Source organism: Salvia miltiorrhiza, unplaced genomic scaffold (genome assembly GCF_028751815.1).
Source record: "Salvia miltiorrhiza cultivar Shanhuang (shh) unplaced genomic scaffold, IMPLAD_Smil_shh original_scaffold_371, whole genome shotgun sequence".
Classification (NCBI taxonomy): domain Eukaryota; kingdom Viridiplantae; phylum Streptophyta; class Magnoliopsida; order Lamiales; family Lamiaceae; genus Salvia; species Salvia miltiorrhiza.
This window is the reverse complement of record NW_026651536.1, coordinates 103,185-120,208: the sequence shown is the minus strand read 5'-3', so window position 1 is coordinate 120,208 and position 17,024 is coordinate 103,185. Positions and strand designations below refer to the sequence as shown.

Here is a 17,024-nt window from a genome sequence, read left to right as displayed (position 1 = left end):
GGGACGATTTTATGAGTACTTGGGCCGAGATTTTTAATTAAATGGGCTGAGTTATTTCTTAATTTTGGGCCGATTTTCTTTTATTAAGTTGGGCCTTTGATTATTTTAAATCATGGGCTGCCCAAGTATTTATTTAATTGGATTTGTGCATATTTTATTTAAAGGAGCTACACTATTATAATTAATTAGACTTATTAAGTTTAATTAATTATTTTCAAAGAGTAAATTTTTATAATAATATTAAATTATTATTATAAGCATATTTTAAGTAATTACTTATTATATGCTAAGCATGACATGAAATTGCATTATATTTTGCAAAAAGAGTATTTATGATTTAATTGGTTTTATTTATAATTCCAATTATTAAAGAAAGATGAGTAAGAATATTGTTGGTGTTCTTAACTCAAGAGAAATGTTTTCAATTATTTATTCATTAAATTTTGAAAACCCGGCTAAGTGAATCATAGAATATTAAGCACTTCACCATGACTTAAGATTAGAATTCAAGGAGACCTATTAAGAATAGATTTCTTGTAGGCTTTGAGCATCAGGAGGATTAGCACTGCTATTCCGATTCAGAGATAAGGTTAAACGACAGGCTTTGCCTAGACAGGTGGGCTTATTTTTCAAATGTATGATTTAGCTATTGAGCTTAAATATTCGTGTAATATAAACTGTTTATCCAATAAAATATTTTTGTGCACTCTACCATGTTTAAGGCTCGTACAGTTAATCAATTGAGGTTCTCTTATGACCTAACACGTTGTTTGAGAATTGTGTACACTTGTTAGCTGTCTCGGTGGGTTGATCTCCATCGGGCACTAACCAGAGGCGTTATAAGGGTGCTTGACGGGATGTGTTCCGGAGCATAGAAATGATAGGCCTGTCTGGATTAATTTCCGAGGTTTATTATACTTGGCTGGGTTACGCCCTCAGTTCAAGTCAGCGGGAGACAGAGATCCGTCGGTGGCTAGAGGTCCGGGATCACAGCGAGTAACAGAATGGAGTGTGCAAACGCGCGCAAAATAATTAAGTATATATATATATATATGAAAATGTTTTAACATGCATAGAAGTTATTTCTCTTTAAAACCTTCTATGTCATGTCAGTAAGATTGGATAAACTGTTCTTCAGATTATGAAATGCTTTAAAGGTTGCAGCCCACTAAGTACATTAGTACTTAGCCCAAAATTACTTTCAAATGTTTTCAGGTTAATGGCTGGTGATGACGGGGCAGAGCTGAGGCTAGGGTTCAACTCCGTATTTTGTCTTCCGCTATTACACTAGCTTTTATTTGTCTTTTGTTTCTCCAACTTAAGACTTTTATGTTAAATTCTGAATTATGTTTTTATCGAGCTTAAACTCTCAACTTCTAGCTCTATGTTATTTAACGTTGGTTATCGGAAGCATGAAACCGAACTTGTGATCCTAAGGCTTTGAATGTTGTTGATTGATTAGTATCACTTGATTTCTATCTTTCTTTATTCAAAGGGCATTGCCCAACATTTTTATTCTATTATCTGAATTTCACAAGGTTCTTCCCTTGTTCATTTATATGATTTTAGTCGTACCCCAGTTATAGTTTATTCCTTCAAGAATTGGGGTGTGACAATATGTGAAAAATACCCTTTTACAACTTTGAAAATATATAAAATATACTCATTATAATTAGAACATACAAAAGTACATATTTTCAGATTGAATAGCAAAATTTCCCTTAAATCAAAATCTTCACATATTTAATAAATTAATTTGAAAAAAATAATTATTAATCTATCAAAAATCGAAAATTTTACGGCATTTTTAACACTTCAGTTGCAAATAAAATTTCAAACGATTGCAAATCAAGATTTTTATCATAATTTTATAAATTTAAACCGACATGAAAACATAGTTTGTTTCGAGTTTTGTATGCTGTTCGTATCACTTATGTATTTTTTATTTTTTTTAACCAAATCACTTACGTAGTTGTTATTATAGTATATATGTTTAAAAGTCACAAATTTCGCAGTTCAAAAGAAAAGTCACGAATTTCACATGTTTGCATTAACGAATTTATTTACAATTAGTGACAGTTTTTACAAAGTGAAGTTTGTTTTATAGAACACTAATAGATTGAAATCAAATTCCCCATCGAAAAGACCTTCTCTATCCAACTTCGATGAAATGTGATTTCTGATTTTTTTATATTTATGTCGTATATGCACGAAGTATGCAAGGCATGATTTTTATTACTAAGTTGGTAATGGTGAGGCCCTCTTTTTCGTGTAATTTAGAGTTATAGTTTGATTTTTATTTCATAATTTGATTGCATTTATAGGGTGATCCCCTGGGAAGTTTCTTCAAGAGCGCATGCGAGTGAGCGCATGAGGACAAAATACGCTATAAAAGACTCGTGTTGGTCTGTGGGGACAACCGTCAAGTCCGGAGTCGGGCTGTTACAATTTACCTGTTTGTTGCCACATAAATAGTGATAGATATAGTTAATATATGTAAATATAAATTGAGAATCACAGCTTTTCGTGAGAACTTAGAACTATGAACAAACACATCTGATCAGATCTTGTTCATGTAAAACAGTCGTATAGTCTAGTTAGATCAAATGTGGGTCGAAATACGACCCGGATCTACCGTACATCCGAGTGTACAGGAGATTTTGTGAAATCAAAATGTGCGGATAATCATCATAAAAGGGTGCTCATAGATGAGAAGGTTGGAAAGTGGAACGCCCTATGCTTATTTCCGACTCCCTTGCAAAGTCATCAATTCAAGCTTGAATATCGATTATGTACATTATTACATTCACATATTTCCCCAGTCCCACTCCAAATGTCTCATTTTCTATTTTGGGTTGTCCCACTCCAAATGTCTCATTTTCTTTTTTGGCAATACACTCTCTCTCCATACTTCATATTTAAACAATTTTCATCAACTCACTTTATCTACTTTATACTCACTTTATCTATTTTATACACATTCTTAATCCCCGTGCCCAAAAGAAATGAGACATTTGGAGCGGAACGGAGGGAGTATTACAAACAGCAAAAATCGAGATACAGATTTGCCCTTATTCTCCATTGGAACTTGAAACACGTGAAGAATAAAACCATATGCTTATCAACTTTCTCCATGAATTTACTCGTTTCTCACCGGAAGATTTCAGAAATTTTAAAACTCATTGACCTAAACAAAGTTTTTTTTTTTCAAGGATTCGAATAAGATAAAATATAACACCCCGACTGCCATTGCTGGACGACAAGTTGAAATCTTGGCAAAATGATTGATCATAATTTGTCATCGATAATGTGCAGACACAAAATATTCAAATCAAATATCAATGATTTGAAAAAAGTGAAGATTGGTCTTTTGCCCTTCACTACCTGCCCAACATGGACAACGGACGCTTTGTCTCCCTAACAAAGTTCAATTTCAAGTCAACATATCAAATTGGATTTAGATAAACTCATTATTCTGCAAAATACATTGCACTAATAATTCACATACATTTGCTCATAATGAGCTTCAATCATTACTCTCCAATTTGCATATGCTTCAAGGCAGCTAACCCACCATCTTTTCTCTATCAAATAATACATCTCACACTATAAAAAATTATGTCCCTGGATATCTCTGTCTATATATATGCAACACAAACAAAGACAACACACAAAACACAAACAAAAACGACGAGATATGGCACAGGAAAGCATTGTTCCTGAGAGAGCGAAGCTCGTGATATCGTTGATCATTCTGCAGCTATGCTTTGCAGGGTTTCACATAGTCTCAAGAGTTGCCCTCAACATTGGTGTTAGCAAGATTGTGTACCCTATTTACAGAAACATTATTGCATTGCTATTGGTAGGGCCTTTTGCCTACTTCATGGAAAAGTGAGTTCTTAAATGTTTCTATGTTTAATTTTTAGGTAACACAAACTTTCCCTAAATATCTAACACTGCTCTCTGTCTTCATCTGCAGGAAGGAAAGAACACCTCTCACATTCTCATTGTTGGCTGAGTTCTTCCTTCTTGCACTAGTGGGGTGAGTTCAACTAAGCATCAACATGAACCACCTCATTTTCCTACTACGATTCTCATCTCCGTACTAACGAAAATTATTGTTGTCTCGTTCCCAGAATCACAGCAAACCAGGTGTACTACATCCTAGGTTTGTACTATGCATCACCAACCTTTGTATCAGCAATGCAAAACACAGTACCAGCACTTACATTCATCATGGCGACTGCTTTAAGGTAAGGACAATCTCAATTTCTAGTAAACTGCAAATCTAAACAGAGAGAGAAAGGTCGAATGGAATGAAGGCTTAGCCTAACCTTGTGTCATGGTTTCAGGATTGAGCAAGTGAATGTTATGAGGATGGATGGTTTGGTGAAAGTTCTAGGGACTTTAGTGAGCATTGGAGGAGCTACAGTTATCACCTTGTACAACGGGCCTCCAATTTTGAATGGAACTAATTCATCAACAGAGAGTTCAAGCAAAATGCAGAGCTGGGCATGGGGTTGTATATTTACCTTTTGCCACTGCTTATCCTGGGCTGGATGGATGGTCCTTCAGGTAAGATCATCTAATACAGCAAAGTGAAATTCCATAGCTTATAGTTGTAAATTCATCTGTTACCTTTTTCAGACAAAACTAAAGCTGTTAGTAACATCTCTGAGAGTCTTAGCTTTTCTAATCTCTATGCTGTGATTATCTAATACTTAACTTCTAGGTAACTTCTGTATCAATACTGCAAGATATGTAATTTCTTTGATAATCCTCTGCAGCTCCTCAAAGGTGACAGGAACATAGCAATGAAGACTTGACTGACATTCAAAAAACATATATAAATAAATAAAACAACGTTTTAATATGGTATTGCTATTGGCGGGCACCTATAGGCACCATGATGATTCTAAATTCATAACAAATCAACTGTCAAAGAAGTGTAACTCATCAATGTTAATGTAACAGCTATTTGAACTTCAACTACTCATATGCAGGCTCCTATTGTGAAGAAGTACCCTGCCAAACTCTCACTTACCTCATTCACACTCTTCTTCGGATTGATTCAATTCCTATGCATAGCCGCATTCACAGAAAGGGATCCAACACACTGGCAAATAGTGTCGGGGGAAGAAATTTTTACAATCTTGTATGCTGTAAGACTTCACACCCACATTACTTATTGTCTACATGCTAATCACCTCACGTATCTAACCTAACTACCATCATATGCATAATGCAGGGGATAATATCATCGGGACTTGTAATAGTTTTACAAACCTGGTGCATTCAAAAGGGAGGTCCGGTGTTTGTTTCCAGCTTCCAGCCAGTCCAAACAGTATTAGTTGCTGGAATGGCATCCATAGTTCTTGGTGATCGATTATACTCTGGAGGGTATGTAGTCAATTTCAATGTCAATATTTTAAAGTAAAGGGAAAAAGTGAGTCAAATTAAACAACCTGACACTTTTCACATTCTTGCAGAGTCATTGGAGCTACACTGATAATGATTGGCCTCTATCTAGTTTTATGGGGTAAAACCGCAGGAGCGAGATATCAAAGGCAAGACAAGGAAGAGACTCTCACAAAACATCTATTAGAAGGCAACACCAGTAGTCAAGAGTGCCCTACTACGGTTGATATTCCGTAGTTTTTTTCCTGTCAACAAATTTAGAGCCTTCACATGCTGAAGGGCTCAGAAGTCTTAGGTCATTTCCTGTAAACTGTCCAAAACAGGCTCAGCATAAAAAATATTAACATGTAAATCTTCACTCGACTTGTTCAATTTTCCTTGATTTCCTCATTATCAAACATAGATGATCCAAGAACCAAACTTAGGCAGGGAAGCAGACAAAATAATACCACAAATTGAGAAAAGAAGCGATATGTTAACAAACTTAAAACAGCTTGAGTTGTAGACTATAATGAACACTTATCAGAGCATATAAGGCATGGAGCTGTGCAAATTTCAGAAAATATAGTTCAGCTAATATTCAGCAATTGGGCTGGGAACGAAATCATCAAGACACACTTCAATCTGGAGTTCATCAGTTCATCCATTACTATCTGCATAAATAATTCCCTATAGCTTGGAACTTGCTCCTGCTATAGATTTAAAAATTCAAGATGTGACATGCATGACAATTCCAGCCTACAAATATGGGCCTAAAAAGCAGTGCTTTTGTTTTCAACAAGCAACAAAGATAAAGGAGGCCAGGAAAGATATTGCTCGGAAAAATAGAATTGATAGCATCCAGCAAACTCGTAATAATAGCAGAAAGGGATGCAGTAACATGATATCTGCCCATTTTACGACACCGATAATGAAAGGCAATGAGATAGTACATGACAGACCAGTACCATCATTCACTAGAAAAAGTAATGAGTCTACTTGAATACAGCCAAAAGGTCACAAAATTGAGTAAACTAACACAAAAACAGCAAAGGTAATAACTGAAAACAAACACCCAGCGGCCAATACTTTTAACATCTGATCAACTCTACCTCACAGTAACTATGTCATCAATCTTCAAGATCATCCGAACACACTCTGCAGCCAAGGCAATTGCGCTTGTGCTTACTAGCAGAGGCTGCACTACATTCTCCTCCAAAATGTTAGTGATCTGTCCTTTCCTCACATTGATCCCTGCATTGATTTCACCTTGTGCGTGCCTGTTCCTCAGCTCAGTGACAATGGCAATTGGATTCAACCCCGCATTCTCAGCCAAAGTGTAAGGAATCACCTCAAGTGCTTCAGCAAAAGCTTTGACACAGTACCCTTCCATTCCCTGCAGCACCTTTGCCCAAGCTCCTAACTGCCTCGAAAGCTCTATCTCAGGCGCTCCACCACCAGCAATCAGATATTTCTTGTTAACCAAACACCTTATCACACACAAAGCATCGTGCAAACTCCTTTCGGCCTCATCAAGCACCAAATGGTTTGAACCACGGACCAGCACACTTGTTGTCCTCCCCATGTCCTTAATTCCCATAATCTTCACAATCTTCCCACCATCTCCCAGCGGCACCTCCTCCACCATATCAGCAAACCCCATCTTCTCAGCGCGGAAGTGCTCTATGTTAGAGATTGGCAGACAGTTCAAAGTCTTGGTGATGAACTCAATCTCATCCCTCTCAATGTCTTTAATGACCAAAATCTTAGCCTTAGCTAAATAATGCAACGACAAGTCCGTGACAGCATCCCTCAAGATACTCTTCTGAATCAACAATACGTTACACCCTGTAGCTTTTATCTTCTTAATCATTCCCAAGATATAATTTCTCTCCTCTTTCAAAATCCTATCCATCTGCGAATAGTCTGACACCACAATGCTCTGTTCTATATCAGTTTTGGGTGGGGAAATCTGAAATTGTATCACAGCTATCTTAGCATTTTCCACTCTAGTAGGGCCACCTGCAGCATGACTCACCTTCTTATCAAAAACAAGCCCTTTCACCAATTCAGTATCATCAACAGTACCACCCAGTTTCTTCACTATCTTAATATCTTTCAAATCAACTAAATCAGGCTTCTCAGGATCCACCACAGAAAGCACAGCATCAACAGCTAAAGGCGCCAAAAGAGTAGAGTACTGAGAAACCACCTTAGAGTTCAGCGACGTCGATGCAGATTTCACGAGCGAATCGCGATCCGACAGCTCCACGGGGACGGCCATAGCAGACAAAATCTCGACGGCCTTAATCGAAGCCTTGTGGAGCGAATCGGACACGACAGTGGGGTGAATGCCGGCGTTCAATAGAGTGAGCGAAGCTTTGAGCAGCGCGCCGGCAATGACCACGACCGTGGTGGTGCCGTCTCCAGCGACGACGTCCTGAGATTTGGAGAGCTCGACGAGGAACTTGGCGGCGGGCTGGAGGACCTCCATCTTGTTGAGGATCGTGGCGCCGTCGTTGGTGATAATGACCTCGCCGGAAGCGGTGGAGATCATCTTGTCCATACCCTTGGGGCCGAGGCTGGTCCGGACGGCGTCCGCCACCGCCTGCGCCGCCGCGATGTTCGCCATCCGGATGTCGTCTTTCCGCTTGTTGTCGACGAACGTCTCTGTCGGCTTCGCCTTTGCCACCGCCGCGGACGCCATTGTTTAGGAGGGTTGAGAGAGAGCGAGATTTGAGACGTAAAACCCTAGAGAGAGAAAGCGCGATGGAGAGTATGAGAGCGGAAAAGGGTTTTCTAGTGAAAGTTGGAGTGAGGCGTACGATATATGCAAATTTTCAGATTTCAAAATGAGAACTACCCATATGTGTTTGCGTCTCTTTTCAGTTTTTTTTTTTTATTTATTTAATGTAAGATTTTTGCTTTATTTGGAAAATTTGTAAAGATAATTACTAGAATTATTTTTAAAATGTCCAAATTAAGATAATAAGAATAAAAACAATATTTAATTATTTAAAAAATATACTCATTAATTATAGCTTTAGAATTTACAATTAAAATTATTCTATTGTGCTCGAATTCACAACCAAATCTATTTTTAGTTGTGAATGTTATCTTTAAAACACAAATTTATAACAAAAACTATTTGTAGTTGTGAATTCTATATTTAAAACTCAAATTCACAAGCAATTTATATTCAAGTTTTGATATCTAACTTTAAAACTTGAATTCATAATTAACCTATATTTAAATTGTGAATTCATCGCAATTTTAAAATTAACTAGTAAATCCATTCGTGCGATGCGCGATGAATATCGAAATTAATTGACATATTTAAATAAATAAATATTAATATTAAATAGAACCAAAATGTAAATAAATGCAAAATATATTTCAATAAATAAATAAAATTTTCATATACTTAACATAAACAAAAAGTTGTAAAAGTAATAGAGAGAGTATATTTTAAATTTTGAAATTTTCATATTTATTTGTTTTAATTTCATTTTTGAAAATTTTTATTACATATTAAAGATCTTTTCACGAACTTAAATTCAAGATGAATATTAAATATTTTTATATAAATCAAATCTAACGATATTTAGAAAAATATTAATAAAAGAAACGAGAGAAAATTTATAGAGAAGGGAGAAAAAAAATTGGTCGAAGAAAAGAGATGAAAATAAAAAGGAGGAAATAAATGGAGGGAAAAACTCATCTTTTATACTCCCTCCGTCCGCCAAAAGTGGACCACTTTGGCTAGGCACGGGATTTAATAAAATTGGTAATGATTTTGATGTAGTGGAGAAAGGGTCCCACCACTTTATGAGATGTGTGGTTGAAATTGGATTTAGGGTGGTTTTTTTGTAAATAAAGAGTGTTTGTAAGGATAAAAGATTAAAGTGAATGGTGGGACCATTTCTATAAAAGGAAAGTAGTACACTCTTTGCGGACGCCCAATATAGTAAAAATGGTCCACTTTTGGCGGACGGAGGGAGTATATTATATAGATATAGATTACTCCCTTTGTCCACAACCAATGTTCCCCAATTTTTTGGGTGCGGGTTTCAAGAAATGTTAGGTAAGTGTGATGTAAGTGAAGTTTGGGTCCCACATTAAAGGTGTTAGGATGTGTGTTACATAAAGTTAATTGAATGACTAATTATTTGATGGATGTTTAATAAACTATTTGATGGCTAATTATAAACATGGTTAATTAATTTATGGCTAATTAAATACAGTGATTAACGGTTTTTTTTACATTTTACGATCTATTTTCATTGTTAATAGTGAGTATCTTTTTAGATTAGTTTTTTCGCATATTATTTAGATTAGTTTAATATTTACGATCTGTTATCTTATTTAACAGTTGACTGAAAAATGAAAAGGTTGGCTGACTTGCCAAAAAGAAAAGTGGCGCCAACTTTAGAAATGAAAGTGGAGCGCCATAGTTAATAAAAAGATTACTTTTTCATTCCCACCAAATCTTCAAAATTAAAAGTATTCTTATAGCAATAAATACAAGAGGCATCAACCATAAATTTAAAGCTCCAAAAACCAACAACAGTAAATACAAGTTCTAAGATTTTTGGGGTGTGATGATGGAGCGCACGTCTTTTTCTTTCTCTAGGGTTTTTCGAAAAACCTAGTTTTTTTCTTGCCGGTTATCTGGCGTCGATCATCGTTCCGACGATGGCTGGCCTTCCCGATCGTTCAGCTCTCAATCTCCCTACGGTTTCGAACAATTTCCAGTCGCCGTCTGCGGCTTTTTGCCCGACGTCTAATTCCCATGGTTCTCCACGCAATCTCAAGATTTCTGGAGCGGCAGGTTCTCCGTCGCACGTTCCCAGCGACAGGTCCGGGCTGATTCTGCCACATGGATCCTCTTCGCCTATGTCTGCTCCTAAGCCCCCTGATGCTGGCCTCCAATTGATCAAAAATCGCGTTTCCGGTAGTTCTCCTTCGCACACAGCTGGCGGGGTGGCTAGTTCGTTGCATACCACTATGCCGGCGGCACATTCTTTCCCCCAAAACCAAAACCCTATTCTTAAGCTAAAGGATAGGACGACTGAAGAAAAGAGCAGTTCGCTATTTTCTAGTGTTGTTTCAGCGGCGTCGCAGGATGCGTAGGGAGTGGCGCCGACCACTAGGGTATCGTATGCTGCTTCAGTTCAACCCAAATATCTGAAGAAGCCTGAAGGAGGGGTTGTCACTCTCTTGGTGCCGGAATCAAAATATCAAAAAAGCTGGAAGAGTTATAGTTTGCCTTAATCGGTAGGATTATCCAACGTAAAGGGGACAAGCCGCGCTCGTTTGTGGATCTCTCTCATGAACTCCAAACTATATGGCAGTGCTCCGACTGTCAACTGATACCCATGGCCAAGGGTTTCTTTGTTGCTAAATTTTTGACGATGGAAGCGAAAAAGAAAGCTAAGGGGAATTCTTTTCTCCAACTGTCGATCGGCCACGTCCGCTTCCGTGACTGGACTAGGTATTTTGATCCGTATAAGGAAGCGTCATCTCTGGCTCAAGTTTGGGTCCGAATATAATATCTCCCTGTGGAGTTGTGGACTCCGGTGATTATTGTTGGCGTAGGTCGTGCCCTTTGTTATCCATTGCATATCGATAACGCCTTCGCAATTGGTTATGTGGGACACTTTGCACGGGTTTTGGTGGAGATTGACATGGCTTTGCCTATTCTCAATTCGATGTACATTGATGATGGTAATAACTCGTTTTACATCGAGTTTGGTTTTGAATCTATGCCTCTTTTCTGTTCACGTTGTAAATGTATAGGTCATTCATTGGAGAAATACCAGAGAGCCGTTAGGGTCATGGGCAAACAAAAGAACAACGATGAGGTGACGTCTCCGGTGACCGCGGTTGAGCAGCATATTCCTAATGCCAAGGGTGAGCCTGGATGACAGCCCAAAGGAAGTTCAAATGTTGATGTTCTTGTTAAACCTTTATCGGGGCCTGATCGCCTAAACGTGGATATGGTGCCGGTTAAGAAAAAGAATCCCCCTCAGATCGGGGATGCTAATCACTTTCAAGTGCTTAATGAGGACATGGAGGAGACTATCATTACGAACTCTGATTATGTGGTTGTGATTGGGGGCACGGCTATGGAGGGTGAAATGGCTGGGTCACCTAACAATGAGATGGACAACGACTTGGTTACCGATAAAGAGGACTCGAAGGTGGAGAAAGCTTTGGATATGGAGGCTCCAAATGGCTCGGGTTTGAGTAGTCCGGTGGGCGACAATGTTGCTCTTGATAAGTCCCGGTTGGGCTTGGTGAGGGAGACTTCGGTTGGTTCTGCGGGTTAGGTTTCTCCGCAGAATGTGGACAACACCGGGGGTAAAGAGTCGTCCATTCCTACTCCGAAGGAAATCACTAGTCGTAATCGTAGGTTAGAGGAGCAGGTTAGTCAGGGGATGCAAATGTTAGTGGATCAAGCACCGGCTAAACGTGGACGGGGTCGCCCTCCGAAGGGTATGGAGAAGTCGCGTGTACTGCTGGCTCCGGAAGATAGCATAAAAAGTCGCATCAGAAATGCAGAGGAAATGGGTTATACACCGAGGGATTTTGTTATTGATCAGAGCAGGAATGCAAGTATGCGAATTATGGATAATATTGCCAATGGTCGTTGGTCATATGATTTGGGATTGGACGATGTCCACGCCATTATGAGTTTTCCTTATTGCTAGTGTTTGTGTGATTGGGTGTATCTCTTGTTTTTTGCTAGTTTCCTTTTTCTTTTGTTTTACGAGCTCATTTTTTAGTCTCGGGTCCCCCTAGTCTGCGTTCTTGTGCTTTCAACGGATTTTTCTCTTTTTTCTATCTTTTTTGTAAAACTTCCATTTAAGTAAACTTCCATTTAAGTTCTAAGAAGAGCAGAAATTCCAAATGGCTCCATGTATAAAACACAAGGAAGTGACCATGGTCAACAAGAGCAAGATTGCTCAGTTTCTTCTTCGAAATCGGCAACTTGATGGGCACATAAGGCATGGAGCACAACTAGAGGCAGCAAAAACATTTGGCTTCACTTCAAAAACCATCAAAACTATATGGAGCCAAGTGAAGCAACTCCAGTGCAGTGGTATACATGTCCATTTCAAATCCAACAAGAAAGGAATTATGTATAACGATAAGAAGATTTTTGATCTAGAAAAGCTGAGGAACTTATGTTGGGAACTTAATGAAATATCCTAATCCTAGTTTTGATGATACCAAAATCAATAGGTTTCACTTGTAATAGACTAGAACTGTTCGAACTCAAGTGTTAGAGTTCTTTATCTAGTTTAGTTGCTGTTCTGAAGACTGAAGAACGAAGGACTGAAGACTGAAGACTGAAAATGCCGACTGATGTAACGATTAAGGCAAAGTTGAATATTGATATTTGACTTATCAGTCGAAGGATCAGTTTCGAATGATTACTTAATGCGCGCCACGTGGATTCAGCGGACTGATACTAAAGTCAAGTATCAGTTAAACATTCTTCCCGGACTGAACCTCCAATGTCCAAAGGAAGCCACGCACTCCAGAAGTACAGGCGCATTAAATGCAGAGATTTCAGGATCGTCCTTTCTCTGCAGAGGCCATTAATCCTTTTTGGTGATCACCTTTTCAGAGATGTCGCATCTCCTGCTCTTCAAAGTAGCCGTTCTCACCAAACAAGGAACCTAGAAGATTGAAGCCTCAGCCCAAGTTCAAATTACTCTCTAAGGAAAGAAATCTTGAAGACCATCTCCGCCAATAGATCTATTCAAGATGTCTCCTATAAATTGTGCTCGAGGATCACTTCAATCTTCACCGATTCAACAACATAAGCTGAAACGCTGCTGAATTCATTACTCAACAAAACCAAGCCTCCCCAAAGTTTGAATCGAAGAAGAGAATAACAAAGCCAAAAATCAGTCACTGCTGATTACATACATTCTCTTAGAACTTAGGTAAATATTGTATATCCAAATCCTAGGTAAAACTGACTGCAAAGAACTTATTCTTTGTGGTTTAGTTGGCAAGTTTTCAAACCTCTCTTCAACGAACCGAATTGAGTGTTTGTGTCGAAAAGGAGTTCAGGCCAGTGTTCTGTCTCCGTGAGATCTTAGTGCTCAGTGTGCGCTAGAAGTGAGAAATCCAACCCAGTGTGTTGGTACTAAAGATAGGATCTTCCGTCATCTCAGTTTGTGTGCACCCGCAAGCACACGTTCAGGTTTGCTGTGCACCCGTAAGCACACGCATCGGTTTGCAGTGCACCGGTAAGCACTTGCTCAGTGAAGTTGTTGGTCTGATCAACCGACCGTGGATGTAAGGAGTATTTTCCGAACCACGTAAAAATCTCTGTGTTATTTACAGCTTTCAGTACTTACCTTCTTACTTGTGCTCTTACCTTCATAAACTGAAAACTGATTAATTGCAAAGAGAAACTTAACTGTTGACAACGTGTTTAAGATCACAGGCTATTTCGAAATAAAAGTTTTCCGCTGCGTGTGTTATCAGTCTAACTGATCTATCTTCTGATAGTCAGTAAGATTCATAACATCTTTCTGTTTATCAAACTTGACTGAAGCCTTACGTGTATCAGTTAAAGTCTTTGATTTTACTGATAACTCCTTACTGAAGAGTATTCAGTATCAGTCGTCAACCCTGTTTTGACAAAACTCTTTTCAATAAACAGGCTGAGTCAGTTTGTATTTAAAGTTTCGTTTTAACTAAGAAAAATAGCTCATAGGTGTATTCCCCCCCATACACCTATTCAAGACCCTCCGGACCTAACAACTTATCTGTTTTGGAAAGATCAACTATCAGGAAGATGGCTCCAAAGTTAGAGATAAGTAAGTCATTAGTAGGGTTATGGGTCAAACAAAAACTGATAGGCCTCACACAAACACTAGGGGTGAGCAGAAACTGAACCGAAATGCAAAATCGAACCGAACCATTTCGGTGCGGTTCGGTCCTAAATCCACTAGTTCGGTTTTCGGTTCGGTTTCAAAAATTAAAACCGATAAGTTTCGATTCGATTTCAGCTTTTAGTTTTTGGTTCGGTTTTAAATCGAACTGAACCGATATATATTAATATTTTATTATATATTTATATTTTATAATATATGAATAATTTTCTAATTTTTTGCCTAAAAGAAACCCTAACATCTGAACTCCTTCATTCCACTCTCCTAAGTCCTACCCGTCGCTCCTCTCACTCGACAGTTTCCACCCTCCTCCCGCCATCCGCCTGTCGTCGCCGACTTACCGTGCTGTTCGCCAGTCCGCGACAGCCCAGGCCGGCCGAGCGTCACCCCTTCTGCGACACGACAGCCCAAGCGAGAAGTTCTCAGCTTTTAGTTTCCAGCGGCGAGAAGTTCTCCCTCTTTCGGCGGCAGCCCAGGCGACAGGCGTCGACGCGTCGTCCTTGCAGGCGGAGGCGACTACCCCCTTCGCTAAATATTACCGATGGAATTTTTTCCCATCGCTAAATACCGACGGAAAGGACGATGGACCGTCCGTAGGCGAGCACGCGACGACGCCGGCGTCGTCTGAAATCAGCGACGGAAATAGCGACGAAAATGACCGTCGGTATTAGCGACGGAAAAAAATTCCGTTGCTAATTTCTTTTTTTTTTACGAAAAAATAATAATAATAATAATAATAATTTTATCAATCTAGCTTTATTCCCCACAAGTATTTTGGTATTTATAATGTATTTTGAACTTAATTGCATACGTTAAGACGAACTTCTCAGTGGGTCACCCATCTTAGTTGTGCTCTAAGTCAAGCACGCTTAACCTTGAAGTTCCTTTTGAGTGGTCACCAGTACAGAACACGCGTATTATTGATATAACTAGCACTTATTAATTCATTTAAACTCTATTTCAATATACAGTATCATTTATTCATAACCTTAGAATATGTCAAGATGATATCTAAGACTTGTGGTGCGGACGAAAAAATGATGGCAAATATAATTTAGAATAATAAAAAAAATAATATTATCGTTAATTAAAAAAAGAAAATATTATTGTTGAAAATAACAATAAATTTTAAAATATTCTCAATAATTTAAAAATAAGAATAAAATAGAATATTAATAAAAATAAAAAAAATATTTTTTAAAAAATAAATAAAAATAATAAAAAAATTAATACTTATTTACCGACAGATTAACTAAAAAATAAAAAAAAATAAAAAATAACGAAGACTAAAAAAATTAAAAAAATATTTAACGACAGATTATTGTCCGTCGCTAATAATTCCGTCGTTATTCGGTCGGTAAAATTTAAAAAATAATTAAAAAACAAACAAAAAATAAAAAATAATATTTAACGACGGAATAGTTTCCGTCTCTAATAATTCCGTCGGTAAACTTTTAAAAACATATTCGTCGAAATTCCGTCGTTGTTCTGTCGGTGATCACCGACGGATGATTTTCCGTCGGTATCCGGTAAATTTTTTTGTAGTGATTATAATTGGTACTTTCTTCTTCTCTTTATTTATTTTTTACGCAAAGGTTTACTCTAGCTTGTTCTAAGTAATAAGACTTCAAACTTTAGTAGTTAGTAATATTCAAATCTTTTTCCTCATCAATCGATGCAGCATCAGATATTTTTTTCATTATTTCTTTTAACTTTCAATTAGTAAATTATTTTTTTGTAACAATCAGTCTGGTTCCGTATATGTTAGAAAAGTTGAAGAATTTGACTTTTAATTCTTGTAGTGTTTTATCTTCCTAATTACTTAATCAAGTTATGTTTTTCTTTCATCTGTTGCGAAATTCTTTTAACAAATAATTAATTGATTGTTTTAAGTAGTATATTAATAATTATTTAATCAGTACATAATTTACTAATTTTACGATTACATATATTTTTTTAGGCAATGGATAGTGGCCTTGGGTTACGTTTTTTTTAATAGGGAAATTAGTTTGACTTTGAATTTTCCTATGTTAGATTAGTATCAGTATTACTAATAATTAAGTTAATATAATTTTTTTAGATAGTTCATGTTCTATAAAAACATTGAATCATATTTCACATTTTGAATTAAGGTTTGACTCAAATCCTCATATAAGTATTGTATTTATTGAATTAGGAATGGTGCAATTAAGACCTTCATTTCGGATTTGATTTATAAGCTTCGATATTAAGGTGAGGGATATTTTACGCTTATTCATATGGTTATATATGTTTTTATTATCGCGTTTGATTACTTGTTTACGTGCATCTTATGACTATGTTGTTATGTGCGATCATGGGACCTAAGCCATTGATCTATGATGTTATGTGCGATCATGGGACCTAAGCCATTGATCTATGATGTTATGTGCGATCATGAGACCTAAGCTATTGATCTATGTTGATAAGTTGATCATGGGACCTAAGCCATTGATCTATGTATGTGTTTGGTCATGGGACTTAAGCCATCGACTCAAACTATGATTATGTTTGTCAAGGGGCTCCGGTTTCTTGGCGTATGTTTGCAAGTATGATAATGTGATTTGATTACGTATGTGACGTATGTGTATATTTGTTATGTTCCTCACTGAGTATATTTTCAATATGCTCACCCCTTATCTTTTCTCTTTTCAGTTTTGCAGTTCCAGAGTCGAGGTGGCCATGGAAGTG

At 37.5% G+C, this 17,024-nt stretch overlaps 2 protein-coding genes across 2 annotated transcripts; one reads left to right on the top strand and one right to left on the bottom strand.

Moving 5' to 3' along the window:
• Positions 1-3,540: 3,540 nt before the first annotated feature.
• LOC131004287 (WAT1-related protein At3g18200-like) lies at positions 3,541-5,776 on the top strand. The gene is made up of 7 exons (XM_057930938.1): positions 3,541-3,891; positions 3,980-4,042; positions 4,137-4,253; positions 4,353-4,575; positions 5,004-5,162; positions 5,249-5,400; positions 5,490-5,776. Exons 1-7 carry the CDS (start codon positions 3,647-3,649, stop codon positions 5,653-5,655), a joined length of 1,125 nt encoding a protein of 374 aa, XP_057786921.1. The 5' UTR covers positions 3,541-3,646; the 3' UTR covers positions 5,656-5,776.
• Positions 5,777-6,329: 553 nt separating this feature from the next.
• On the bottom strand, positions 6,330-8,272 carry LOC131004286 (T-complex protein 1 subunit delta). The gene has a single exon (XM_057930937.1). It carries the CDS (start codon positions 8,102-8,104, stop codon positions 6,506-6,508), a length of 1,599 nt encoding a protein of 532 aa, XP_057786920.1. The 5' UTR covers positions 8,105-8,272; the 3' UTR covers positions 6,330-6,505.
• Positions 8,273-17,024: the final 8,752 nt, after the last annotated feature.